This window comes from Centruroides sculpturatus, unplaced genomic scaffold (genome assembly GCF_000671375.1).
Source record: "Centruroides sculpturatus isolate CEXI.00-Female unplaced genomic scaffold, Cexi_2.0 scaffold1017, whole genome shotgun sequence".
Classification (NCBI taxonomy): Eukaryota; Metazoa; Arthropoda; class Arachnida; order Scorpiones; family Buthidae; genus Centruroides; species Centruroides sculpturatus.
In genome coordinates, this window is record NW_019385285.1 from 296,583 (window position 1) to 324,469 (window position 27,887).

General features: G+C 32.2%; 1 protein-coding gene across 1 annotated transcript; it reads right to left on the bottom strand.

The window, feature by feature from the left end:
* Positions 1-540: 540 nt before the first annotated feature.
* Positions 541-18,687, bottom strand: LOC111637181 (extended synaptotagmin-2-like). Its single transcript, XM_023382609.1, has 16 exons — positions 18,587-18,687; positions 16,505-16,560; positions 14,812-14,932; positions 14,213-14,312; positions 13,127-13,197; positions 12,366-12,451; positions 12,189-12,237; positions 10,502-10,591; positions 10,113-10,202; positions 9,875-10,036; positions 9,649-9,798; positions 8,613-8,917; positions 6,560-6,649; positions 6,172-6,306; positions 5,947-6,102; positions 541-3,938 (listed from the first exon to the last, which is right to left on the bottom strand). Exons 1-16 carry the CDS (start codon positions 18,629-18,631, stop codon positions 3,914-3,916), a joined length of 1,731 nt encoding a protein of 576 aa, XP_023238377.1. The 5' UTR covers positions 18,632-18,687; the 3' UTR covers positions 541-3,913.
* Positions 18,688-27,887: the final 9,200 nt, after the last annotated feature.

A 27,887-nucleotide genomic window follows, 5' to 3' on the forward strand; every position in this document is an offset into this window, starting at 1 on the left:
CTCTCACTATATACACTACTGCCTGGAGACGATAGATAAATCTTAGCGAATTCTGTCAGGCTTGGGTACTATTTTGCATTTGCTGACCACCACTTGTAAAGGTCTGCCGTCCGATGTAGGCGAACAGTTTTCATATAAAGTGATATTTTTTTAGTAATAAGGACTATTAGTAACACAATTTGATGTAACAATGAACAAATAATGCATGTCGTGACACAATCTACTCGCAAATAAAACAAATGCGGTGTCGCTATCACACCCACCACAATGAAACAGGTCGTAACTTGTCACCTGCGAAATGTACACATATTTTGCTGAATATTCGGTATTCGGCAAAATCTCTATTCGCGGCATCACTAATCTATATATCCTTGTCCTGCTGTATCGATTAGGTTGAATTTGGTCAACCTAACGATACAGCGATAGGCTCTTCTTGTTGAGAATTCTTGGATACATTCAGCCATATCTTCTTCATCCACACTTCGTTCATCAGTTAATTATTAGGTGTTTGTATTTCAGACAAGAGAATGACAACTGTAATTTCAATTCAATGACAATCATAATAATTTATTTTTTAATAATAATTACAGCTTTGTATCACAAGACATTAACAATTAAACAGAAAACAAAGCTTTATAAATCCAATTATATTTTTTAGTGTAAGTTCGAGAATTTTACCAGACTTACAAAACTAGTTTAGAATACATTTCACAATGTTTAACAGGACAAAAAAAAAAAACAACTTAAATATATTTATAAAAAGTATTTTAGCAACAATTTATGTATCACAGATATTATACTGTATGCTTCTGTAAATAAGATTATCCTAGATTTACGTCTAAATGAAAGTGTCGGTCGGTTCTTCTGCCGTTAATTCTAAATTTGGTGTGTCGCGCGCAAACTTTGGAACTATTTTTCACTAATTTGCCGTAGAAAAGGACTGGACGATGCAGAGATTCTGGTCTGCGAGATGTCTATTGGTCTAACTTTCGATTTTCGAGGGCTTTTTGGTCAGATGGGATGTTTGTTTTCCTACGAATGAGCTGTCAAAATCGTGTAAATAAATTATAAGGTGAATACTGATTTGTGCTGCTATATCTTCTGATTATCATCACCTAAGCAAGCTAGAATTCCATCTGATCCCAATCACCGCCTCAGCTTATTTAGTTGCAAATTAAGGGTGCAAATCAGTATAACAATTTGTATGATGCAATTACAAGAATGAAATGTTTACAAAGTTCTGAATACTCTCTTCTATAATTTGATTTGTACAAAATTTGTTCTACCCGCTTACAACGTATACCTTTAACTCAGTGTTATCTCATACATTAAAAAGTTTTAACATTTCGCTAGAAGTGTGTTACTAAATACAGTTTGCAAATTCCCTTAAAATGACTCGGAAAACCCTTTTGGTAGCAAATTCGTCACTTAAAGTGGTTGAAAATATTTTAAGCATTTGATATGTAAGACATTAGTGCAATTTCTAACATTTTTGGGGTTTATAAAGGGATCTTAACAATAGGGTTTTGGCTTAAGATATAATTCAAAATTTTATCTAATAATTTAATCTTAGAGTAGAATGTTTTCAAAAATTCTATTAAAATTTTCATCAGAAGTTTAATTTACCTGAGAGTTTATGGACCTTTCCTTCTAATCTTAGTACGTGGCACGACTGTAAAGTTGCTCCTCAGTGGGCAAAGAAACGGGAGGAGCTTCCAGAAACCAAATAATGACGTCACAGTCAGACGGCGTGTCGGAAAAGTTAAAGTTGACGGCCACACGGCAGAGCAACTTGACGATCGCACCATAGTTGTAAGCAATTACAAATTCGGTATCATTATGCGGTCTTCATTAAACGCCACTTGTCTGTAATCACTTCATTTTTATATAATTTGGACCAAACATTTGCATTAAAATTAATGTATAATGATGCAGAGTTCAAACGGGTGCATAAAAAAGCTACTATTTTCTATTGTGGTCCACCACCCATTGTTCCTGATTTAACAAAGTTTGCTATTCAAAATGGCAACCTTCCTAAATCTAACGATTCAAATTGCTGCAGTGGCAGAAATTCGGAAAAGGTTAACATAAATAATTTTCTTGGGACGACGAGACTTTCCTCAAGAATAACGAATCAATAAAATCTATCCAAAAGGTAACAGATATTTTATAACAGTGTAATGTACGTAAAAGGATGATTATCGTACACGAAACTGGACTACTAGAATTATTTACAATAAATTGAAGCCCATTGAAGTTACAATTAAACACGGTTCTAACCAAACATACAACCCAACAGTTGCCATCAAAAGGATGAGCGTAGATGCCAGACGGATACAAGACACGACATTCAACATTAAATCACATTACGACAAATAAATAACGAATCTTTTGCAACTTCTGAAAATGCAGAGAGATTTTAATACAATTTGCAAAAGACAAAGATTCTTTGCTCTCATTTTCTTGAATCTATTCGGATAAATTTGAATTAAAGATAAGTAACACCAGTATAATGTAGTTTACCACTTAAATTTCATTTAACTTCAAAAAATTAATCCCAAAACTCAACACAAATAAATCTAATCCCATTCTGTGGCACTTTTGCAAGAATAATGTTCTAAATTTACACAAATATATGGCATAAGGATGTCTTTATGCACTAACACAGCCTTACTTCCTATGCTTGTATCACATGCTTTGATAACTTGGAGATATAAAAGAAATTGTCTCAATACAAGATGCGAGAATAGTTGTCATTAGAGAAGTTTAAACTTTCGTCAATTTATTGATAATTAAAGTTTAAACTTCTCTAATGACAAAAATTGAAGTACAGTAACAGATCCTAGCATTAGAGGAAGAATGAAGTGCAATAACTCATCCTAGCACTAGACAAAGAACAAAGCGTGGCTGATCCTAGCATTACAAAAAGAATTAAGCAGAGTAAGATTGTAGTACTGCATAAAGTGACCTCATCATACATTACACTGTGCTACTTAGTTGTTGCACTCGGTTTTTACTCTGCAACCAATCGTATAGCGACAGTAAAAATATTAATCAGAACTAGAAGTAATTCAGTTCTTAAAAGTGGAAATCTAACGACGCTCCTAAATTCAAACTCTGCATTAAATTACCCAATTATACACGGTGCGATTAAATAAATAAGTGTGTACGACAATCAAGAAAATGAGAAATACAAAGAAATGTTTGAATTTTACACGTTTTGTTCACATCTCGGAACACATTTGATCAAACTTAGAAGAAAATGGCTCAAGTATGGTTCGTTTAATTGCTCTTCTTCAACTAAATCTTCTCAAATGTGATCCAAATTTACATATTTTGGAAATAACATAATATGGTAACTGCCACAGCACTTAAATTAACCATAAAATTATGTGCCAAAGCTGTTTTCTAGAAGGAAAATTGATTGTCATTAACTATTGCCCTTGCAGTTATGAATGTAAATAGTATCTTAAAATAGGAATTATTAAATAGGCATATAAAGAAAATGAATAAAGTATAAAAAAAATAAATTATGCTTTACCAGAGTGAGCTTTTATGCTTTGAATTCCAAGTGTTTGAGCCGTTCCGGCACTTCGGAAATTAATCCCGAAAGACGAATCTTCTTGGAGGATTTAATAACGACTTGCGTCATAGGGGCCGAAGCCCACTCTGATAAAGCTTACTTTACATATACATTTGAGTTTGCGTATGCTGCAGTTATTAAAATTCAATGCATTAATAAATGTATTCTAATTGTAATTAATAAGTTTTAAGAACGTACATATTACATATATACAGATATCGGCATTTGCCGATCACAAATGCATACGCAAACAAACGTATAATAATCTCCTTTGCGATTATTAAATTAAAAATGCAATTTGTGGAATGAGCGGTCTTCATTTCCTTCTCTTCAGTCTAAGATCTCCAAATCGTACCTGTTCAAAACATAAATGACAATTAAATAATATTCTTCAGTTAAACATAGAGAAAATGCTTCTTTGCAAAGATATAAATGTATAAAGCTAAACCCAGTGTCTATATGTAAACAAAATAGACCAATGTGAATGCAGAAATTCCCTACTTAACTAACTCTTCTGCATCATAGAAGGCTCACAACACTCGGGCATTTCATTATTGAGAAATCAATCTCTTGTATCTAATGGTGCCACTAGATGAAAACATTTGAGGATGTCTAAGATCGAGTCAAACTCTGTCAGCATGTTTTCAACCTTTGGTGGACAAAATTGAGTGCTTGCTTGAGTGTTGTAGTAGCTTTGTGTGACAATTCAAATTTGACAATTGTGCTCTACCATACAGAACTTTTAAAGGCCACTAGCAGCATTCTAATGTGGAAGAGAAGCAAGTGTTGACATATCAAGCACAATACAGACAAATGGTTTCCAAAGAAGTTAGACATGTACAAAGGCATTGACCAGGCAATTGTGCATAGAATTTTAGATGAGATCTACACTTGCAAAATTGCATTGGAGTGGGTGCCACACGAACTGAATGAAGTGCAAAAATGGATACAAAACATGACACGTAAACCTACTACAATACAAAAATGGTAGAGACAATGTGTTGAATAGGATCACTAACATTGTAAAACCATAAACCACATCTATTAACCCAAGCTTGTCAGTTGGCTAAGCAACAACATCCATAATCATTGCAAAACCTATCCTGTGAAAATAATGGTTACCTGGAGAGGGTCATTGTATTATTTTGTTTGACAGTTAGATAGGTCTTGCAGTACACTGCATTTGCAATCTGGAGAATAGTTTATATCATGTACAGGTAATTAGGGATAAACATCCATAACAGTTTCATAATGTTATCATTCTTTATGATAATGCTAGAGCCTGTACAGCAGTGTCAAGATGCTTCTATAATGCCAACATTGTAAAGATTCCACCTTATTAGACCTTTCACCTTATCAGTATGATTTAATGCCCAAAGTAAAAAAAAAGCCATTGTGTTGGTAACACTTTTGTACACAAGACGTGTCTAAAGCAGCAAAACGTGAGATTGCAAGAGTTGCCAATTGTAAAGCGAATGGTATTTGCCACATTCCTCATCGTCAGCAGCAAGTGATTGACAATCGAGAAGAACATTTTAAAGCTTCATTAAATTTAATGTGCATATAAAATTCTTTATTCAGCATTACTAATTGTGAGGTAAAGGAATGAAGAAATATGTGCAATGGTACATTAAAGTATACATTATTTCTTGCTTCTCTTACCTAAAAGACTACAAATGTAACTGATCTGACTAATCGTGTTTGGTAGAGTATATCATGTTCTTTAATATGTATATTTTGAAATTTTTGCAACCCCCAAAAAAGAATTGGTTGCCACGACTTATGAAGTAACCCTCATATAAATACAGGGAGCATAGTAAAGTCCTTAAATTTTTATGTGCTGGAATAAGCACGAGTGGTGTGCAATGTTTTTAATCAACTGTTCTAGCTTTTAAGTGTTTAGATACCCTCTTACATCCTGTAATGTGCAGTTTCACTTTCTATGCTTTGTGACACGATTAGTGGTGATGTAGCATCAATGGGAACTGAAAACCAGCAAATTCATTTTTCCCATTTTCTATTCATGCATGCTGGATATCCTTTTGTACTATTACAGTAGTCCTCTACGACTTTGTAATTGACTTTTTTCCATATCGCATATCGTTTTTGAGACAAGAGCACTAACTTCTGAATTTTATCACCTAGGCGTGTCACTAGTGGCCTCGTCTCATTATGCACAGTCACTTTACTGTAATTATATATCATGCTCGTAACTGTAGCAATCTGCATTGTCAATTACACGGGTGTATAAGAACTTCACTGTTCACTCTTTTTATGGCATCACCGAAGAGATTAATGTTATAGATTATTCTTTATCTACATCTAGATTACATGTTATTTATATTACAAATAAAAGTTCTTACCAATCCGTAATAGCTTTCGATAAATCAAATTTTGTTAAATCGATGGTCGCCTTTGCTAATACTCTTCCACGTGAAAACATGGTTCCAAATCTAGAATTAACGGTTACTTCCAAGCTGCAAGAGCTGACGTCCGTGGCACTCACTTCGAATTCGAGTCTGCCGACGAGAAATTTGATTTATATTTACAGCGAAATTTGAAATTATCGTTGCTAGATTGAGACTTACGATTCGTCGTATACGGGGTTACAACTGTTTTTACAGACTTGAGTCTTTTGTTTATTATCTTTCGTTCGATCGGGGAGGAGGTAAACTTTGACGTAGGGATCGGGTTTCTCTTCTCCTTCTCTCTGTATTAGATTACTGGAAAAGAAATATCTTTGTGTCTTTATCAAACTATACTACACTCCACTATTAAAATTCAAAAATTATTTTTGGATAATAAATATATTTAAGAGAATTTATTAAAATTTGGTATGCATGTATAAATACCAGCCTAAAAACTTCATCAACAAAGGGAATTCCTTCCCTTTTACAGTGTACATTAATAGAAATATAAAGAATTGTTTAATTCAAGTAACATCCAGTTTTATAAAAATATAAACACTATACTCACACGACTTTGTGAACGACGACGATCAGTCTGTTTCTCGGAATGCTGTATCTCAGCGTCAGCTGAATTCTTCCTTCTTTGTTATCGTCGATGCTGAAAAAGTTAAGAAAGAAGGGAAACAAAATATACAGAAGATTAATAAAAAGAAATTAGCAAAAATTAAAAATTTGCAATAGATTATTGTTAATATATTTAATTAGTAAAGCTGCATTGAGATGTTATAAAATCGGAAGAAAGAAGATAGTCGGAAAGAAAAGTAAAATGGAGTTAGTGGAAGTTAATTCAAGTAATTGAAACCTTTGTAATGGTTAAATTTAATACAGAATAACTCAGATATTTCTATAAATAACACCCCTCTAAAAAGAAGGCCAAAGGTGTTAAGTTTCCGAATATTAAGTTTTTCTCAGCATCACAACTTTAGTAATCACAATTACTAAAATTTTCCATTCTCATTACCCTTCTTGGTGTCAAATAAAAAACGACCAAGTTTCAAACCTTGGAACGGTCAAAACAGATTAAACACACTATAAAAGAAACTAGATATTAAGCTTAAGCAGTATTGGAGTCAACGAACAATGCACGAGTTGCGATATAATTTGCACTGTACTTGTAATTTTATGTCTTATATTAGCCACACAAAAAAACTTTGCTAATTGGGACATTTATTTGTTAGAATCACACTACCAGTAACATTCTATGTGGCACAACACAAAACTAAGTTGAGTTTAGTGTATGAATGAGTGAGAGTAGGTGCATAGTAGAAAGTTTTACACTAAAACTACAGTTCCCCAGTCAGACCAGATGCGCAAGACTAGCTACTACTGTATCAGACAGCACAAAAATCCAGAATATCAAAAAGTAAAGATGAGAAACTTAATATCAACCGAATAGAATACAGAGATATCTGTTTGTAATGACCAAAACACCTGAAGAACGTTACGATACTAACAGTAACAAGGTTTTTAATAAATATGTTTCTTAAAGTAAATCTAGTGTTATTTTTGTTATCAATATTTCATTCATACACTGAAGAATCCATAATTAAGCACAGGATTTATTCATGGAAATATTTACTCTGAATCACATACCAGACAGATAACTACTTCCATACCCAAATTATAAAGAATGAATTATCAAATGATCTGCCAGATTTTTCTTCAGACTACATTAGGGCTAATTCATAATTTAAAACAGAACAAAGTTGAGATTTTGAAATGCTCTTGTTCCATTATGGGAAACAATTTCTTAAAACCGAGTTCTCTCTTAAAATTTTTGGTCTGTGAGCAATAACAGTCTCCTTTCACGGCCGTTGCAGGTTTGGCTAGGCAATAGGGAAGGACCCGACATATCTGGCTCAAACTGCTCGTGAAAATTTGAGGTTCCGATCCACTAGAGCAGTAAACTGGCACCTTCTATTGCTCTAGTTGATCAGAACTTCAAATATTCGTGACGGTCAAGGCAGTAAAATTTGATTCGTTGAACGATTCTCAGTATATAAAACACAAAATTTGGAAAGTATGATCTAATGTTGTACTATGATCTACAATTTCTTTTGGTTTCGGGGCCTTTCCTCGTGAATCAAATAAACATAGAACTTCGAGTGATTGTTTTGGGCTTCTAAATTAAATTTTTATGTTCTAAACAGCAGTTAAAAATTGATAATAGCACAAAATTATATTTCAGGGGATACTCTTAAAGGCATGCATAATCCTGGCTTAAATGTGATTATAGAGAACTTAAAATACTTTTTAAAATTTACTTTGAAACAATCATTTAATACAAAAAAGCATTTATTTTAAGCAAATAATACATATTTTGCGTAGAGTATTATTCAATTTTGTATAATATATATTAAGTATAACCATGAAAAACAACAGAAAATCCTCAAAATACCTTAATAAACCTAAATTTAAAACTTATAAACAAAATTGTTAATATTAAAATACAATGTAAACAAATCAGATAAAAAAACAAATAAACTTTAACAAAGTTATGTAAATGTTGAGCATTTCTCTCAATAAAACAATATCACAAATCCTTTTTCTCCTGTCCGTACCTTGGTGCGGGACTTTCTTCTTTCGACGTCTGATTTAATATCTCGCGACTGATTTCCGCGGTGTCCACGATGGGAGCGACGGTCGAGTGAATCATCTCTTCCAACGACGGAATTACGGCGCCCGTCGTCTCTGCTTTCTCGGATACGGATGCACTCTTCTCGCTCTCGGAAGAGAGAGAGAAGGTCTTGCTGACGGGCGAACCTTGGGGCGACTTGTGGATGGGAGAACCCTGTCTCGATCTACTTCCCGCAGAGCCCGAATCTAATTTTTCGTCTTTTGTCGAATCCTGTACACAGCTCAATATCTACAACAGAAAGATCTGTTATTAAAATAAAAGATATTAAAATTATGGAGCATTTGGAATTCATAGTTATGTTAAAAATAACATAACTCCATCTCAAACTAAAATAATATGTCCTTTTTCCATTTGTCATGGGTTTAGTCCAGTCTATAAAGCAACCGAGATGCCAAATGAGGCTTTATGTATCTGGACATGGAATGAATAGATGATAGACAGTTAAGGCATCAACCTATTGCTCGGGCGAGGATTGAATCCAACAGTGCACGTCAGGTCCCAGATACATTGGACTCCATCCCACACCATCATTTTCAATCCAAAAGAAGCAATTTAAGTCAAATTTCATATTAAATTCTATAAACTTAATTAGAATGGCTGAGAAATTTAATCATAGTAGTGCCTTATTAATTTTATTGAATAATAACAGCAAGCCGATTACAGAAGCCACAACATTTGAAGAGCACTCTTAAGTCGCAAGTAAAGAAAAAATAAAATATTTGCACAAAAGCCTTTAAGTTTCTACAGTAAAGCTGCAAATTATACTTTCATTCTTTACAGCATCAAAGCTATAAAAACATCATAATTCTACAGTATAGAGCTCATGTTCTACCCACTATGGGGTATTATGTATTCCAGGACATTATGGGGTATGAGGGGTACTCCTAGTAAACAACATTAAACAATTCTTATTGTAAATTTGCTAACTTATTTTAAAAAGTTTCATAATGCAACGTTACCTTTAATTGCAGGGATAAAAATATTTTTGCATTGGATCCTGTCGAACTTAAAACAAATGGCTGTTCCAAATACATATTTGACTCCTTTAACAACTGCGATAAACGAATTTTTAGATAACCTAACGATTTGGATAATTTTGAATCCAAAACCTAACGAAAATAAAATTGTTAACTCTTAAAATTCTTTGTAATTCTCATATAACGTAACATTTTTTGGACGACAAACCTCTACTTCCAGTTCCTGAACTTCCGGATTTTTAACAAGAAACTGAAAGCTTTCCTCCCAGACTGGATCGTTAGTTTTCGGACACGCAGAACTTGTCACCTTCTGTCTATCGAGAGTAAACTGAACCCAAGGACTGGGTTCACCTGCTGCTCTGGTAGCATTCTGTAGAAAACAAAGAATAAACTCTTAAAAAGTATTAACTAATTTATTTAAAATAATAAATTTTTACTTCACTTACTGGCAAGTGTTTCGCGGAATCCAAAAACACTATTAACAAAGCCGACGACAGAGAGTACTTCATTCCAGTGCTTCTATTTAAAGCAATTTGCTATATAATTTTACAAAATTATCAATAATTTAAAATATAGAAATATTGAAGAAATTAATGTTAAACCTAAAAAACGTGTTTCGTCAGAAGTTAATGGCAGGGTGTACACTAGATCATAATTCCAAAGTATTTGATGTGTAATTTTTTCCTCTATAGTAAATTATTTACATATAGATTATCTTATATTAAGACATATGAAAGCAAATCTCTCTAAATATTTTCCCAATGTTGCAGAAATTTCGTTAAATTGAAAAACCAGATTACACCCTGTCATAATTTTAGACAAAACACATACCTACATTTGGTAAATCCAATGGATCGCTACTCAACGCAAACCAAGTCACTCTTATGTTGATCAGGCCGCTCTTTGTTTCTTCTAATTGCAACCACTGAAAAATTATTAAAATCTTTTAATTAATTTCTAAAATAAATGTAATTCTAACAGAAAAAGGTATTTTGTACAATTAGAATTATACATAGCATTTAAAGAAGAATAGGATAATTCTGTACCTCGTCTTAAAGAGGACCGAGATGAACAAAACAGTTCTGGTTAAAATACACATAAGGATAAACCACTTAAATTACACACTAACACACTAAGTTTATTTAAAATGCCTAGAATAAGATATTCGAACATATACAGAAGCTCCGTACACTATAACTCTATTGTGTTATTTCACCAAAAGACTCAATGGTTACAAAAAAAAATTTGTGCAGATTTATTTATACTAAAAAGGCTTATAGAAACTATTTCTCTTAGTGTTCTCTGCAGGCAATGAGAAAAAGTCTGTCGAGTCTTTTGTTTTTTCCTTACAAGACAGTCACGAGAAAAGGATCCTTTCATTGTTCAGCAGTCCTGGGATAATGTTGACGGTCCAGAGAGGAGGCGATTTCGATCCAGAGAAAGAGAGATGGGAATGAAGTTGAGGATGCAACCAAGTAAGGTCTAGCACCAAGAGAAATCAGAGAAAGAGAAGCTCTCTCATCCTTGAAATTCAGGGATTTTTATTATTTTCTGTCCCCGAGCCATTCCAACTGTTCGCATTTCTCATTCTCACTTTCTAACTGGTCAATCATTTGTTACTAAGTATAATAAGATCCCAATTAGATTAGAGGATGAGTCAAAATCGACATTTAATTCAATCCCAACCAGAGATAGCTGATCTTGAGACTTACATTTTAGAGTTTTCCTTTGTTACGTTTCTGAGGAAAGGGTTTTTTTCATTATTATTAATTTTTCCCTTTAAGGACAGAAAAATATATATTAAATATTAATGAATTTAGTGTGGCTCCAGGACATCTCTGGAGCCTCACATTAATAATCCTTATAGCCACTTTATCTGCTCCATTTCATACTTTATAGCCTTTCATTCACTGACATTTTTTCAATAATTCAATAAATATAGAATTTAAGGCCTGTTCTATTGTTTTCCGGAGCCAATTTTCATTATTGACCTTGTAACCAATAAACTAAATCCTTTGTACAACTCCAAAAGATACACTTTTTCTAAAATTTAACCTTTATTAAAACCTTACATTTCACTTGATATAGTTTGTTCTTTGATATACATTTATTGACCCTTCATTCTCTCAAGTAATTGTATGATCTTCTGAAGAGAGAACCACCACCGTAATCGTGGTGGTTCTCTCTTCAGAACCACCACAATTTTCACTTTGCATTAACGCAGTGTTGGTGAATTTCTGACCCTACTTGATTGGTAGATAAATCCCTAGACATATGCTTATATGTGGTTTTCCGTAAGAATCTAGCAAAATTGAATTTAAAAACGTTCTTAAAAGAATCCTTAAATTTCACCTTAAGGACCACGAACTTATACATACATATTCATGTTGTTGGCAAGTATTATCAGATTAAACACACAATTACATCTATATAGAGTTATTAAATCATCAGAAAAAATAATTATATCTAACACCAAACTATCTAATTTACTCATTGACATAAATAACAGCAAAGATACATACCATGTCATCCTTTCCTTTAGTTATAAGAGAGTTAATTGGAATTGATATCCTATAATATTAAATTTAATTCCAATGTAGTAAACATTATAAGAAAATTCTAATAAACATATCTAAATTAGAATAAATGATACAGTTAATATTTTGTTACGTAACTTAGTAAATGTATTGATCCCATACCTGCCGAGAAAATCGTCCTTACTTCCTTGATCTTCGTCCATCACTTCGATTTCCAAAGCTTGACCGTGAAGTTGGTCCACAATAGCCTAAGTATACATTTGAATTTAATATAACTGCAAAACTTAAAGTAATGAAAATAATGTTAAAATTAACACACCAACACTAAAAATCCAGAAAAATTTACACTTTAATAGACAAACTAACATTTTTGATCGTGTTAGAGAGCCGTCGTCGTCTAATAAACTAGGTTAAAGGAAGATCGACGGTCATTAATTATGGCAACGGAGACTGTCTCGCTTTTGAAAGTCCTTACATGAAGTGTCTTCCTCCATTCCAAGGGGGATAGAGAATATCAGTTAAAGCATTTCATATAAGAACTTCCAAGTAAGGAATATGGTCTCTAACTCCTGTAATTGCTGCCAATCTAATGGCCAAATTTATAAGGTTAAACCAAATGACGACCATTTAAAACAGTAAAAACTTTAGTTTTGTCTATTAAACTGGCATTTTTGGTGTCGGCATGTTAATTTAAACTTTATCCAATTTTACAATGTGTTTATTTATAAAAACATTAATAACAAAAGTAATTACATATAACTAAAACTAAAAATCATCACGATACATCACATAAAATGCATTCCTAAACCAAATTATTTCTTAGACAAAGTTACAAGTCTTTAAAGCTTATATTTTATTTAAGATTTTAAATGATAACATCACTAAATGTAATATTTATAATTAATAATTTGATAAATATTTACCTCGCAGATGTAATTCCATTTTGGCGTAATGGTATTCTTTATTACGGAAGTTCTAAACTCTTGGGCACCCACTAAATGAAAAATTATTCTTGAAAATTATCAAAGTTAAGATTTTACTTACAAATTAACATAGTTCCATTAGAAATATAGATACATTGCAATATTCTAATTACAGATATCCCTTGATTAACACGATTAATACCTCACATTTGATGTTTAGGAGCATCTTCCCATACATACTGAGTATTTTTTACTGTTTGTATAGCATTATATCCTTTAACATTTCTGCCACTTAACGCATGTAAAGGGATTGTCAAGATAAAATATCACATTAAGCAAAAGATACCTACTCTTATGTTCTAAATACAATAAGATTTGCATTAAAAGTACACACAGGGTGCACAATAAAGCCCTTATACTGTATACTGACATGTGCGTGATACATAATATACAACACACAACAACAAATTCAGCACAAAGACATAGGAAAATGAGAAATACACATTATAAAAAACCAAACAAGAAATATATGAGAACACAAATGAACACACAAGAAATACACATTTTACCATCTGTGTACAATATACACATTAGCATTTCATGCTTTCCATCCATGCCATTTGGTTATGCTGAGTGTCCTCTAATACTATGTTCTAGAACTTTATAATATGCCCTCCAAGCATGCAACATCACTGAAGTGATGCTATTATTTGAACTTTTGTAGCCAACTTCGTAATAGAGTTTTTCTGTACCATGCACTGTATTCAAGACGAAAGCAGCAGCTTCCAAATTTTACCTCTAAAGGCATTTCAAGCAGTCTTGTCTCATGGCACACAGTCACTTTACTATAATTACACGTCACATTCGTAACTATATTTATTTGCATTCATCGGTTATGCAAGAATATACAAGGACTTTACTAGGCACTCTGTATACGTGCATTTTTGCTATAAAATTAAATGCTGTACAGAATTACTGTATGGATTATTCTTTAGAAATAAATTTTGACAACTGAGATTTTTCAAAATATTAATACATTCACACACTTTTAAGATAGATAAAATGTAAAAAACCAAATTCAAATACCTAATATTATGGCGTAAGGATCGGATTTTCCCATTCCCAAAACTCCGACGTCGGCTCTCACCAACTCTTTAGCTCCCAGTGCTTCTATTCTCAATATTCCCTAAAATATAACAACTAGTATATTAGCAAATTTAATTTGTACATTTAAATTTTAAATTACAAATATCTAGAATTTAATAACAAATGTGTTTTATTTACTAAAAATGATAAAAATCTCCCTCTTTTGGGTCTGTGGACACAGAGGATATTTCTGCCATCCCAAATCAGGGCAGGTCCACGATAGAACATACAAATAGCACAAGATTATTTTGATGTATCCACATCGAACCCCTCATAAAGATGCGTTTTATATTATTAATCTAACACATAATTACAAATTGCATTTCTGAATGGTAAGGGGAAGTCATTTCTCAGAACACAGAGAATAAGCATGGTTTATATCAGTATCATTAGTCTATTCGATTGAGATACATTAAAAATCATCAATAAATCAATGTATTTTTATAAAAATTAAGTGCGAATACCTCTGCTTTTGTAGTTTACATATTTCAGAATTAACAATTAAGTAATTTTATACGTATATTTTAGATACCACTTACATCCGGATTTGGCAATTTCAAGGTTTTCGATGGAATGTCGGATATCAACTGCACGGTAATTTTGTTTGGAAGAACCATGAGTGCCGCCAATTGGTCCAAAATGGCTTTACGTAGGAGATCACTGGAACAATAAAAAATTCTGTCTTAAATTAAAACAGTTATATATATTATATGATAGAATATTTTAAAAAATAATTAGTTTGAAAGTGAAGATCAGACAGAAATCGGAGTAGCGTAATCAGCAATACACATGCATGGTAGATAGAAGTTGAAGGTTCGAGTCCCATCAGAGCTAATCTTTTCTTTCAGAATTTTCTTAAATTTATTTATTATTCTTAACAAGAGATGGCAGTCTGTAATTGGCAGAGGGAACAGAAGTTTTGCCAGGAGCCAAGCAAGAACAAGTCAGGTACAGCATGGATTGTTGTTAGGTCATGGAAATAGAATACAATCCATATCTATCAAGGGTATGAGCAACCAATTAACTGCAACGACACATTATATGGTTGGTGCTGGATTTCAAATAATGTATTTCTAAAAATATACTTTATGGTTCTTTCTGCATGTCTGATCCAGGAAGTAGAGGAGGAAAGAATATGGACTGTAGATGGACTGTTAGTATGCAGTTACTAGGTATCACTAGAATTTTGATGGAAATTTTTTAGAGAAGCTTAGAGACCTCCAAATTTCATAAGTCTTCCTCTTTTTTGTATCAATGCACAGGAAGTCATCAACTATCACATTTTATTTCATCATTCTCAAATGCTATAAAACAGTAGACCACGGTCGACTGAAAAGGTTTTGAAAGTAGCCCGCGAAGCTAAAGTTGAACAATTTGCTTTCACTTAAATTAATGTTTAAAAATCTTAATTCGATAATTTATTCTTACAATAATAGACTGTCTGTGCAACGTACCCATACTGTTTGTATTTATCCCGACAAACAATGCAAATGAATGTTAACACATGAGCATATAAAAATCCTAAAATTGTTTGACCATATTCATAGTCACCTGCAGACTATATTTTACCAAAAAAGTAGCCCCTAAGGGATAAAAGTTTGGCCACACCTGCTATAGAAGAACAAAAGGAGTCAAAGACACAAAGGAAGTGAAAAAAGTAGAAGTGCCATCAATCACTCCTTTTCTTGCTCTGTTTCTTTTTTAATTTTCAAATAAACTAATTGATTCACCTTGTTTTAGGACCTACTTAGTACAAGCTTTAAGTTTAAAAAAAAATTAAATGCTGTTGATGCTTAATCATCTTGTTTCATTAGTGTATACAGTTGACCCACTTATAACACTGTTGATTATTCTGTTTTATATGAATTCCATGTTGTACAAGTCACTTAGATTTTACAAATACATGTGCCGGTCTGTGAATGGCTCATGTATTTGTAAAATCTAAGTGGCTCGTACAACATGGAATTCATATAAAACAGAATAATCAACAGTGTTATAGGGGGAGGTCGACTGTACAGGTAACTATTTCATTATATTTATTTTATTATACAATCTGGTGTGCGTGTAGAAGTTATATATTTTAAGTTTCTAGCAGTCCATTGTATACTTTAGACCCAAGGGAGGTATATAATTAATGAGTTTGACGCATGTTGATGAATTGCTATGTGAATATCTTTTTAATCAAATATGAAATAAGTTTTATAATAGTAATAAATATAAATTGCAGCATACCTTAATCCGGGAGTGTCGAAGACATCTGCTAAATTCGTAAGATTAAAATCGATGGCCTGAAAAAGTATAAAATCTTAAGTATTTGTACTTTAGTTTTTGATTCCGAATAATCAGATTATTTTGTCAATTAATCAAATGAATACTTTATAAAATTTTATTTTCAACTTGAATCGAGGGTGCCAAAAAAGCATGCACCGATAAAGTACTCCAGTTCCATCCGCACTCTTCGGAGCATGGCTCAATTGATAGTAGCAACATTCATGTTAACCTGCATTTTTTACATCAACCAGACTGGTTGATGCCAAAGCTTGACAGCACACTTTCTAGTGAAAATAGAAGATTAACTTCATTTTTCAACAGGATGATGCTGTGACACATTTCCATCCTGTACTATTACCCGAACACCTGTACATTGTTCGACAGGACATGCAAGAGAGATCAGCATCTTTTTTTGATAGTTTTCCCGTTTGTCAGGTCTGAACAAGACATGTAATTTTTATGTCAATTGGTCATAACTTGCTGCCAGTCACCATTTGATATCACTGATTTCAAATGACACATTTACTTGAAGATGGCATAAGTGTTTAAAGGTTGCAAGCAGTCAGTCTACTCACACTCAAACAAAAACACCATATTTTCTACTTGATAACATACATTTTCTTTACAAGAAACCATTTAGTATGAACACTAACCTTTAAAGCATCCATGCCAAAACTCAATAAAACAAACTACTAAATTAGAATCCACTAAGAAACGGATAAAAATCTGGAAAAACTTTTCAGAAAAACAGAAGTGCAATGAAATTTTTTCTCCATAATGTTATAAAGATATTGAAAATTGGTCCCTATGGCAATTTTAATTAACTGTTGTCCATATTTATAACTGTTGTATGTATAACTGTTGTCTAGGACAGGGGTCGGCAACCTGTGGCTCTTTGGATGTGAAGCTGCGGCTCTTTAGTTCCATATGCAATTATTATTTATTTTATCAAAAAAAAAAAAAAAAAAAATTTAAAAATCGTTCTGAATCGATTAACGAGGATTAGGCACTCTTTCTATCTCTCAGCAAACTTGTACTCGCTTTTCACCGCACCCCTCCCCCGTGACACGCATCGTCACTGTCGTCAGTCCGTCGGAAGCTCTGGAATGACGCCGTCATCGGATGTTTCTATTATTTAATTTGTTGTGAAAAACACCACTTATATATGAATAAATAGATTAGTTTTTTTTTTATCAAGAAACTTTATTTATGCGAGTACTATTTATTGTTTGCAAGAAAAAATTTTGTGGCTCTAAAAACTTTGAAATTTTGTAAATTGTAATTTTGGCTCTTCCGACTCAAAAGGTTGCCGACCCCTGGTCTAGGACAACAGTTATACATATGGACGAAATATACAAACTATAACTTAATAATAGAGAGAAACACACCAAATAAAAATATATAACAAATCACATTATTTGTCCATTAACTGGGATGATGGAACCGTATTGGGATGCCCATTTATGTTAGTCTAGACCCACAATGGAGCCACTGGGTGGCAAGGGACAGAGCCACTGGATGGCAAGGGACAGGCCAAACATATCCAGATGGACTATCCCTAAAAATTCCAGGAAATTTTTGACCTTTCAACCCATTCAGATTCAATCCCAGATCCCACAACCAGTAGATTGCCACCCTAACCACTCAGCCATCCAGCCTTCACTATATCTTGATTGTCATCAGTCAAATTATATTTATTTACTGTAAGAATGTCAATGTAACAAAAATCATTTCTTCTAACATACTTTTATCTCTTTCAAATAGTATTGTGATATTATCTAAGCATTTCTCTCAGAGTCTCTCCGATATGCGGCACAAGCATTATTGTCGACGTTGAGTCTTGTGCAACTCAAAAGCCATGCAATGCTCGCTATTGTTTATAGTCATGTCTTCTAAGTTGATTACCGGTATTGTTAACAAACATTTAAAAAAAATATATACATATATATATATAACAATAGTCTTTATACATTAGGAAACAAATATTTAGAAATAAGTTTCATTTAAATTATCAATGTTTAAACATTTAAGAAGAATACTTACAGGATTATTTAAGAAAAATACTGTGACAGCACCAATTAGGGGCATCTTTTTAACTAGTGGCTTCAAAACTACACGAACTTTTCCATTAACCTAAATTTAATAAAGTACCGAGTGTTAATAAAAAAAAACATTTTTAACAGTTGTTTAAATTTAAAGCGAACAGTTTGTATGACATTAATTACAATTTACTATAATAATAATAAATGTTAATGGTCTCATTAAATTGACATTATACAGGAAAAAAAATATTTGTTGTAATAACCGAGGGATTTGTCTATACTTATTTAATGACAATGAAGAACTGATAATGTTAAACTGAATAAACAAATGAGATTGCAGTGATAAAAACTCAGATTGTTTATAATGTCAGATTTAGTAAAACATCAAAAATTTGTATAATTTAATTACAGTACATAAATATTCATTATTAACAGTAAATCAGCTGATATTGTTTGCCTGCAGGTTTGTTCACTGTCATCTTTAACAACAGCTAGCACATCACTAAAGAAAGAAATGTTGGCATTTAAACTCCTGTGCCACGAGCAAATAATAATTACAATGNGCGAGATATAAGCCCCTGAAATAATAAATTCCTATTACAAATATACTGAATTATTTATATTGTTATATTGACCAAATAATAATTTATTGCCAAATGAATAATAATAATTCATATTGTTAATTTAAATAAAAATTAAAATTGTTAATTTGAATGTTTGAAATATGACATGATAGGGGTGCCTCTAGTGTCCGTTATCAAATGGATATGGGACGGACGGACAGATTGAATGGGTGATATATATAAATACTGTATCTGTTTTATTGTGATTACTTGTTATTATGGATTTGTTTGTTATATCAAAAGTCTATTACTATACAGCAGAATCATATTAGCATGGATCTCTATAACAAATGTAGAGAAAATATCTGCAGTTTGCAGATGTTTTCTCCAAGTTCAGATGCCAAATCAATGTATTTTAACTAATTTCACCAGACTTATTACCACTGATATAATGAGATTCTACCGTATATAGTAATATCAACTTGTCCATTACTGCATATCGATATTGTGGTCAAACATTAATTATGTAGTGGACAAAATTTCAGTTGTAAAGTATATATGTCAAATTTTTATTAAACTTGTAAAAACAATACTTTTATTTTATTTTTCTTTTTAAAATATTTTTAAGAAAAACCTGTTGTAGTTTTTTTTCTTGCTTTAAAACTGTTTGAAATTGTCTGCTTACTCATAAACTTTCTTTACCAATCAGAAACTGAGATTTTCTATCTTCAATCTGGTGAATTATATCTATTTTTTGTGTTAAATCTAAAGTTTTTCATTATTTTTTATGGTCCATGGCTTTGCTTTACAAACAAATACAAGATTTGGTTTGATTTGCTACAGCAATGTGATACATGGATAATCTGCTGAGGGGAATGCCTCCCAGGAGGACTTTTATGGAAAACTGATCTCTATTTAGGTGTTAGAAATGTGAAAAACACCCAGAAAACTACATGTAACCAGTCCTTTGATGATGCACAAACCCATGATGAAATATCAATATAGTTGGTTTTATCTGCTTGACCACTGGTGGGCTATAATAACTCATCACTTGTAGAGAAAACAAAACTAAAACTGAACAAAATTAATCAGTCAGAAAATAAAACAAAACTGGGCATATGTAAACGTGTAGACTGAAAAAAATGATTAAAAATAAATAAATTTCACATCTTATTTCAACACGCAATCATCTAAATGCAGCTAAACTGAAGTTAATAACTACAAATTACTGCAAGGTCACTTACGGCTTGTTACGTTCTTAATTTCTAATAAAATGCAACACCCAAATGCATTTTTTAGAGGCTCGACTTCAAAAATTCTGTCATTTCTCTACTTAATTTTCATTAGAATTTTTGTACGAAATGCAAATTCTATTTTTATTTATAAGAACCAAAAGGAACGACACAAGAAGTATGCACTTAGTACAATACATCATAATAACATATAACATTTATTACAACATTATAATTTAAATTATAGTAATTAATTGCATTCTTTAACTTTTATAATTAATCTTGTGTATTTTTAAGATTTAACTTCATTTTAAAACTATTTTTTAAACAATTATGTTTAATTAGAATAAAGTTTTGATCGTCGGCACGTTATTAGCATTTATTAATGATAATTAAGAAAATTAGAAGTTAAAAATATATTTTTTTTAAAATTAAATACACTTTAATTAAAGCATTCATTCTCTAAGTAAAAGAACCATTCATTGAAATGATCTAAACGTGTGTATTTTTAATTTCTCGAGTGGACGAGATCGAATTACCACGATTTAAATTGCACTTTTTGAAATGCTGTACCTTAATTTATTTTCTTTATTGGCATATATATCATTCACTTTACTTTTTAATTAATTCTGTTTAAAATCAATGTCCGTCTTTCAGAAATTTAGATTATAGAGTTGCAGGTTCAAACTACGCTCTGGAAAATTCATCCGGAGTGTAATTTAATACTTGAATTAATTAAAGTTTTCAGTAAATGAAAAATATGTCCGACTACAAATCGAACTTGCAAATCGTCGATTAATGTTCATAAATCTGCTTGTAATTCAAACAGTTTTGGTTAATTAGCAAGAATATTAACCCACAGAATTCTTATCAATCATTTAAATTCTATGCCAGAGTTTTTGCTCCTCTTTTTTTTTATAAATTTACGGATTGACTGTGTAATTTTTTCCGAGATTCAATACATTCAAAATACGCTGTTAATAGCTAAAAATAGTAATAAATAATTGTTTAGTTGAAACACTTAATTGCCGATCGTTTATATTATGCAAACCTCAATTAACATAGTTTTTATTAATTAATTTGATTTAAATTCAATTGCGACACATACCAAAAAACAATAGTAGTATCTTATTTGCATGCGCATTGAAATATAATTTGAATAACTATGTCATTGATGGTTCGTGTTCAGACGTGTAATGATGCCAGGAGATCTTGACACCACTAACTTCCGAATTGGTAGTCGTGTCCTTGATTGGTTGGGCTGTCAATTTTTTTTAACACAGGCAGTATAGGGAGAAGATGGTCTTGTACGGTAGCTTGTTCAGCAACTGAGTTATCGTAAGGCAACCGGGGCAAATATGGTGTTTGAAAGTTTGTAAACAGAGGCATTCGAAACCCGATGTTTGACTATTATAGTTCAATAAATTCAATGATTACGAGTTGTCCATAAATTACATATTGCACTTACAGATGAGTGGATATTCAGATAATTACTATAATGCATCACAAGCTGCAGATATTTATAGAAATATAGGGGAACAGGCAGGCAAGTGAGATCATTCACGGTACATCACTTTGCAATTCCAAAATCTCATTGACTTGGCCAATTCTATATTGTCTTCTGTTTCAATCTTGATTAGGATAAGCATTACGTAAATTTAGGGTGGAAATTATGGAACATCAAGTGAAGGGTGGAATGTTATTTGGAAAGTATAAAAATAGTATTACAATTAAGCTTATTATTAATTGTTAATTACATCAGCAACAAACTATCAAATCTCCATCAGTAAACACTTTTATGATGCATTTTCACTATTTTATTACGTAGACATTTAATTATATGTAAATTATTCCGCAAAAGTTGCAACTATACATAAACTATTTAATCTGAAAAAATCTGAAGAAAAACTTACGACGTCACCAAGGATGATTTTCTCAAATACAAAACTTCTCAGGTACAAGGGCAAGCTCTGTCTTATACTTGGCTCTACCGATTCTTTCAAAAGATTTTTTACATAATGTCCGACGAAAGGCCATAATTGCCTCAATATCTGAAAGGAAAATACAAAAAAAGTACAGTGGTACCTTGACTTACGAGTTTAATTCATTCTACATAAATTACTGTCATGTCAAATCAATTTTCCCCATTAAAAGTGAATTGAAATGCCATTAATTTGTTCCGAACACTGGAATTTTTTTTACATGTTTTTAAATAAGAAAAATATACTTATAAATAACAAATATTGTATAAAGACAATAGAATATACTGCAATAAACTTGTTTTGTGGATATTGCTGCATTCACTATAATAAGATAAAGATGCATAGACACATGCATTGACACCACACACAACATGGAAGTGAACTAATGCCGACATCACTTGATCACATGTTTTTCTATAAGCTAGCCTGTCAGACATTGGAAGAGTAACGAAAATGACAAAATTATGGCAGTTTTCCATCATCTTTTTTTTTTTTAATCTGTGGTTTGCCGTGGAGTTCGCTGCGCAAACTAGCGGTGGTATCCGAAGCTGGCTCGTAACCCGAATTTTAGCTCTCAACTCAATGCAAAACATTGGCCGAGAGACGGCTCGTATCTGAAAAAACTCGTTAAGTTGGGACACTTGTAAGTCAAGGTACCACTATAGTTAATTTTAGAGTCAATTTCTTTGTTTTTTCATTCATTTTAAATCTATAAAAGAAAAATCATCTTAAACTGTTACTTTTACCAGCAATTAGGTAGCAATTAGGAAATAAAGTCAGTTAACCAGGATATATTTCTTCTTTTCTACGATTATTCAGTCATTTCTGTGAAGTAACTGAATAACAAATATGGTGTGAACTCGAAATATAGATATTTTGGCAATTCAACATACTAACATTAGAAATTTTGATGATTTACGAGACCTTAGGAGAGTATATGTAAATTATAATATATATGTTTCCTTTTCGAATATACAGAGTACCGGTGTCATTGTCATGATTAAGAAATAAATTAAGATACAGGACTTTCGATCAGATTCGGATCGATAGATAATAGCAGTGGATATAGCTATAGGAAATAGGTTGTTACGAATTATTAGTTTTTATGCTTCGCCTCGTGTAATGGAATGGAAAGAAAATTTTTTAGCAGTAAGTAGGGAGGTTATTTTGAAGGGAGATTTTAATAATGTTCTGTGAGGGTCAGAAATTTCGTGTTATAAACTTTAAATTTTTTCTAAAATTTTAATTAAACTTGGGATGCAACTTTATAAAGACGGAACGAGTTATAAAGAAAATTAAAAGAGAAGGGAAACATAAAATCTGGTTAAACCTCAATTCCCATGAGTTAGGTTCCTTGTTGAGATGAGTACATCTCTGTGTCACGATTGTGTCACCCATCACCTCATTGGTCCAAGGAGATCGTCATCCCCGACGAAATCGGGGAAAGGCCCGAAAAGAGGACTTCGTATAAAAATGACAAGCACGATGAGTAAGGGGGTGGAAGTTATTATTTGATTGTGAGTGTGTGCCGCACCGAGTTTGTCTTTGAGAGACTGTTCCTGTTGGAACCCAACACCTCCTCCTCAATGACTGAACTGGACAATATCAATTCACCTATTTAACTCCTGTGGGACTTTATTTGCTGTTACTCAATCAACAGTATAATATAAGGTATTTATCCTGCCCGCGCACTATTGTACGTTCTCTCTCTCCCTGCTAGCTAATCGCAAACTCGATTGTAACTAGGAATTGAACTAGAACGAATGCGATGCACGTAACTGATATATAGCAACTTAAATTCCAATGTACACTAACTTAGATTTCACATAAATAAACGGTTATTTATGTTTAAAGCAACTTTGAGTGCAGTTTCTTCCGTTCTTCTCTCCGTTCACTCCATTCCGGGTCCAAAACTCATACGTAACCTCTCGTGCAAACTTGTGGTCTCTATATCAACCTAAAAATACAGTGGTGTCATCCTGATGGGGTATCAAACAGATGCCGACCCAACGGTCACAGTTCTTGATAAGAACAGACCTTTACATTCTGATGGTTCCCGTCAGGTTTTACTTAAAATACTTAAACATCAATAAGATTAAAATCATTATCGAAGTGTTTATTTATTTAATTCTAGATTTACTTAGGAAGGTAGAGGTGTTTTAGAAAGATTAGATCGTATCTATATGACAGAAGGTGTTGGATTAATTAAAAATATTGTTACTTATGAATTACGAAATAAAGGTGTTAAACTGTCGGATCATGATATGGTAGAATTGGAGTTGGATTTAGGAAAGCATATTGACAGAAAACGTATTGTTTGGTTTTCTAAAGATATTTTACAGGATGAGTCTTTTCAGTCAAATATTAATAAATTATTAGATATAACAGAAGAAAAAATTACTTGGGATAAATGGCTTACTGTTAAAAGTAGGATAAATGATGATGTAGTTAAAACCTGGAAAAAGATGAAAAGAGATAGGTTTGACAAATTAAAGTCATTACAGTGAAAATTGAATCATTGTATAATTAAGAATAAAGTGGAGGATATTAAATGAATAAAGGAACAAATAAGTATTGAGATTGATTATAAAAATAATGAGAATTATATTTGTTATAAGATGAGAAGGTTGCAAATTAACAGGGAAGTTGAATGGACGTCGTTTAATAAGAAAAATAAGGCTAAGAAATGGATAGAAATAGATAAATTAATTATTGAAGATACGGAGATTGCAGACACAAATGAGATAATAGATAAATTTACTAAGTTTTATATTAATTTATATAAATGTCCCGATACAGATGAGTTATTATGGGAGGAGTTATCACAGTGTATAACACTTATTAAAGATAAAAATGAGAGTATTTCAGATAAAGTTATACCCTTGGAAGAGATACAAAGTGTGATTTGTAATTTACGTACTCATAACATGCCTGGTTGTGATAGTATTCCATCAGAATTCCTTCTATTCCAAATGAATTAATGTCCATACTGTAGCATTGGAAATACATAGTTTTGATGATTTGAGTTCTCTCGAGTTTTGCTGGCTCATATACAAAGGTTAAGTTAAATCCTCAAAGACAAATCAGAATAGCTATAAGTCATTAAGATGTTAAATGTTTATTTAACATTTTAATGAATTAACTATAACGAAGCATATTTTCTTAATCATTGGGAGAGAATTCATTAAATCAATGAGATTTGCCATAAAGTATATACAAGTCTATTTGACAGAGCTTTACGAACACCTATTTTTCCTTGCCATCCAGAGAATCTCAAGGAGGCTCAGGTACTAGACATCTGTGTGTAAGGAACTGAGTCTGAGCTGTATTATTATTTAATTTTTATTTTACTTTTTATTCTATTTTGTTTGGGCTTTATGTTTAGTTAGGACGAAGGTTCCCTCACCACTCACCTTAGTAACGAAAAAAGAAACAAAAAGAGACAAAGGAAAAATCCAACTCACCGACTAGAAAAAGCGCCATAGGGAAACTAACGTGCACTTGCGCTCCCAGGCAGAAGTTTGAAAGAATTTCCACAGAAAGAAGGGGAGAACACCCCACACGCACAAAGTAGAGAACTTGCTAGACCTTGATAAAATAAACATCCCAAATATGTAATAAAAAAGAATAATGTAAAAGGATTTAGCGAGAAATGTCGGAAACTAGGCTGCCCAGGAAAAGACATGAAGATTTATTGTTAAAAGTTAAGTATGTAAATGAGGAGAGTGGTTCCAGAAATAATTGTAACATCACCTCAGAGTATAAAACGAACACGACCAGAGAAGACAAGCAAGGTGAGCCCCAGACAGGGATAGAGCGAGACGAGCTCCAGACAGAAAGCGATCGAGGTTAATTCCAGGGTGAGATTGGAAGCAAGTCTTGAGGATAGCGATAGGAGTGGTTCAAAGGAAGTTAGATAAAAGGAAAAAAGTTCCTAGTATTGAGGTGATGGATAGGATCATAGTTTCATAAGATTCTTTGTACATAGTTTAATTGTTTGATATTGTCGAATTCTGATGGGCAATAGTTTCTAAGTTAATAAGTAAATTGTATTATTTTTTGTTGGGTTTTTTGAGTTGTTTCTTTTCATTAAATAAATTGTTTTTGATTCTTACTAATTTGTACATAGTGAATAATTGAGCTAATATTAAATATTTGAGTTCCTTACCGACCCTCGTACATAGTTATTTCCGGAGCATGCGTAAGCCCAGGCCTGACATACTAACCGCAAACTCGCATAAAGTACCCATTAGGTTAACGGTCGTAAAGCTTGGTGATAGTCCCGAATGTCTTACTGGCACATAGTTCCATGTCGTATAAAAATTCATAGTACTTTACATTTGAACCTACAGTAAATAAGGGTAGCTAGCCACACATTAAAAGCTCATTTATTAAACATTTTCAGTTAAATTAAATCCAAAAATTGGCAGACAATATTAAGAATTCTCTGGAAAATTTAAAATTATAAAAAACACCACATTTTTAATCATCCAGCAAAATATTTAATAATGTAAAAACGTTTTCAACCATTTTAACATTATTAAAACGTCAGTTAAACATCATTTTTAAATGCAAATTAACAAAAAGAACATTAAAAAGAACATAAGGAGTAAAATTACAAAAAATTATATTTTTCTTTCCCTTCTGACTTTTGGATAATATAAAACTTCAATTTTTAAAAAAACAAGCCAATAATGACTAAAAAATTTTCTTTTAAAAAAAGAGTTTAAAAAGGTATAAAAAAGAAAATAATTTGCAGAGAAAAAAACTTTATTTACATTATTACTAACAAGCTTCCCAAATGCATTTCGCCTATGGCCTCTTCAGTGGGGCTTACAGCACAAAATCTACGTTCTAACAGTCAACTCATTGAAGAGCCAGTTATATGGTTAACAAAAAATTCCCAGCATTCTGCTGTTAACATTCCGGTATTTAAATTAACATTATTGTTTTGCATAATTATAGCGAAGTGTTCTTTTACCTTTCGCTTTACATTATTTTTTTCCCTAAAAATTATTCTTAATTTATTAATATTTATCTGACAATTATTACTATTACAATGTTGGAAGACAGGAGAATTACTCATTTTCAACCTTACGGCAGCCAAATGTTCCGACAGTCTGATCCTTAATNATTTATTAATATTAATCTGACAATTATTACTATTACAATGTTGGAAGACAGGAGAATTACTCATTTTCAACCTTACGGCAGCCAAATGTTCCGACAGTCTGATCCTTAATCTTTGTTTTGTTTCACCGACGTAAAAAAAAATTATTTTTATCTAACTCATTTCTTCATACAAAGTTGTAGTTTAAATAATAATTTATTAAAATCAGACTTTTGTTTTATTAATATTTATCTGACAATTATTACTATTACAATGTTGGAAGACAGGAGAATTACTCATTTTCAACCTTACGGCAGCCTAATGTTCCGACAGTCTGATCCTTAATCTTCGTTTTGTTTCACCGACGTAAAAACTAGGGTTGTTACACGTGCATTCTATCCGATAAACAACACCT

Excerpts from the sequence above, each read along its gene's own strand:
- LOC111637181 (XM_023382609.1), bottom strand. The coding sequence starts at position 18,631 with ATGCCCCTAATTGGTGCTGTCACAGTATTTTTCTTAAATAATCCT. Across the intron at positions 14,933-16,504 it reads TTCGACACTCCCGGATTAAG|TGATCTCCTACGTAAAGCCA; the intron begins GTATGCTGCAAT and ends TTATTGTTCCAG. Across the intron at positions 9,799-9,874 it reads TTCAGGAACTGGAAGTAGAG|GTTTTGGATTCAAAATTATC; the intron begins GTTTGTCGTCCA and ends TATTTTCGTTAG.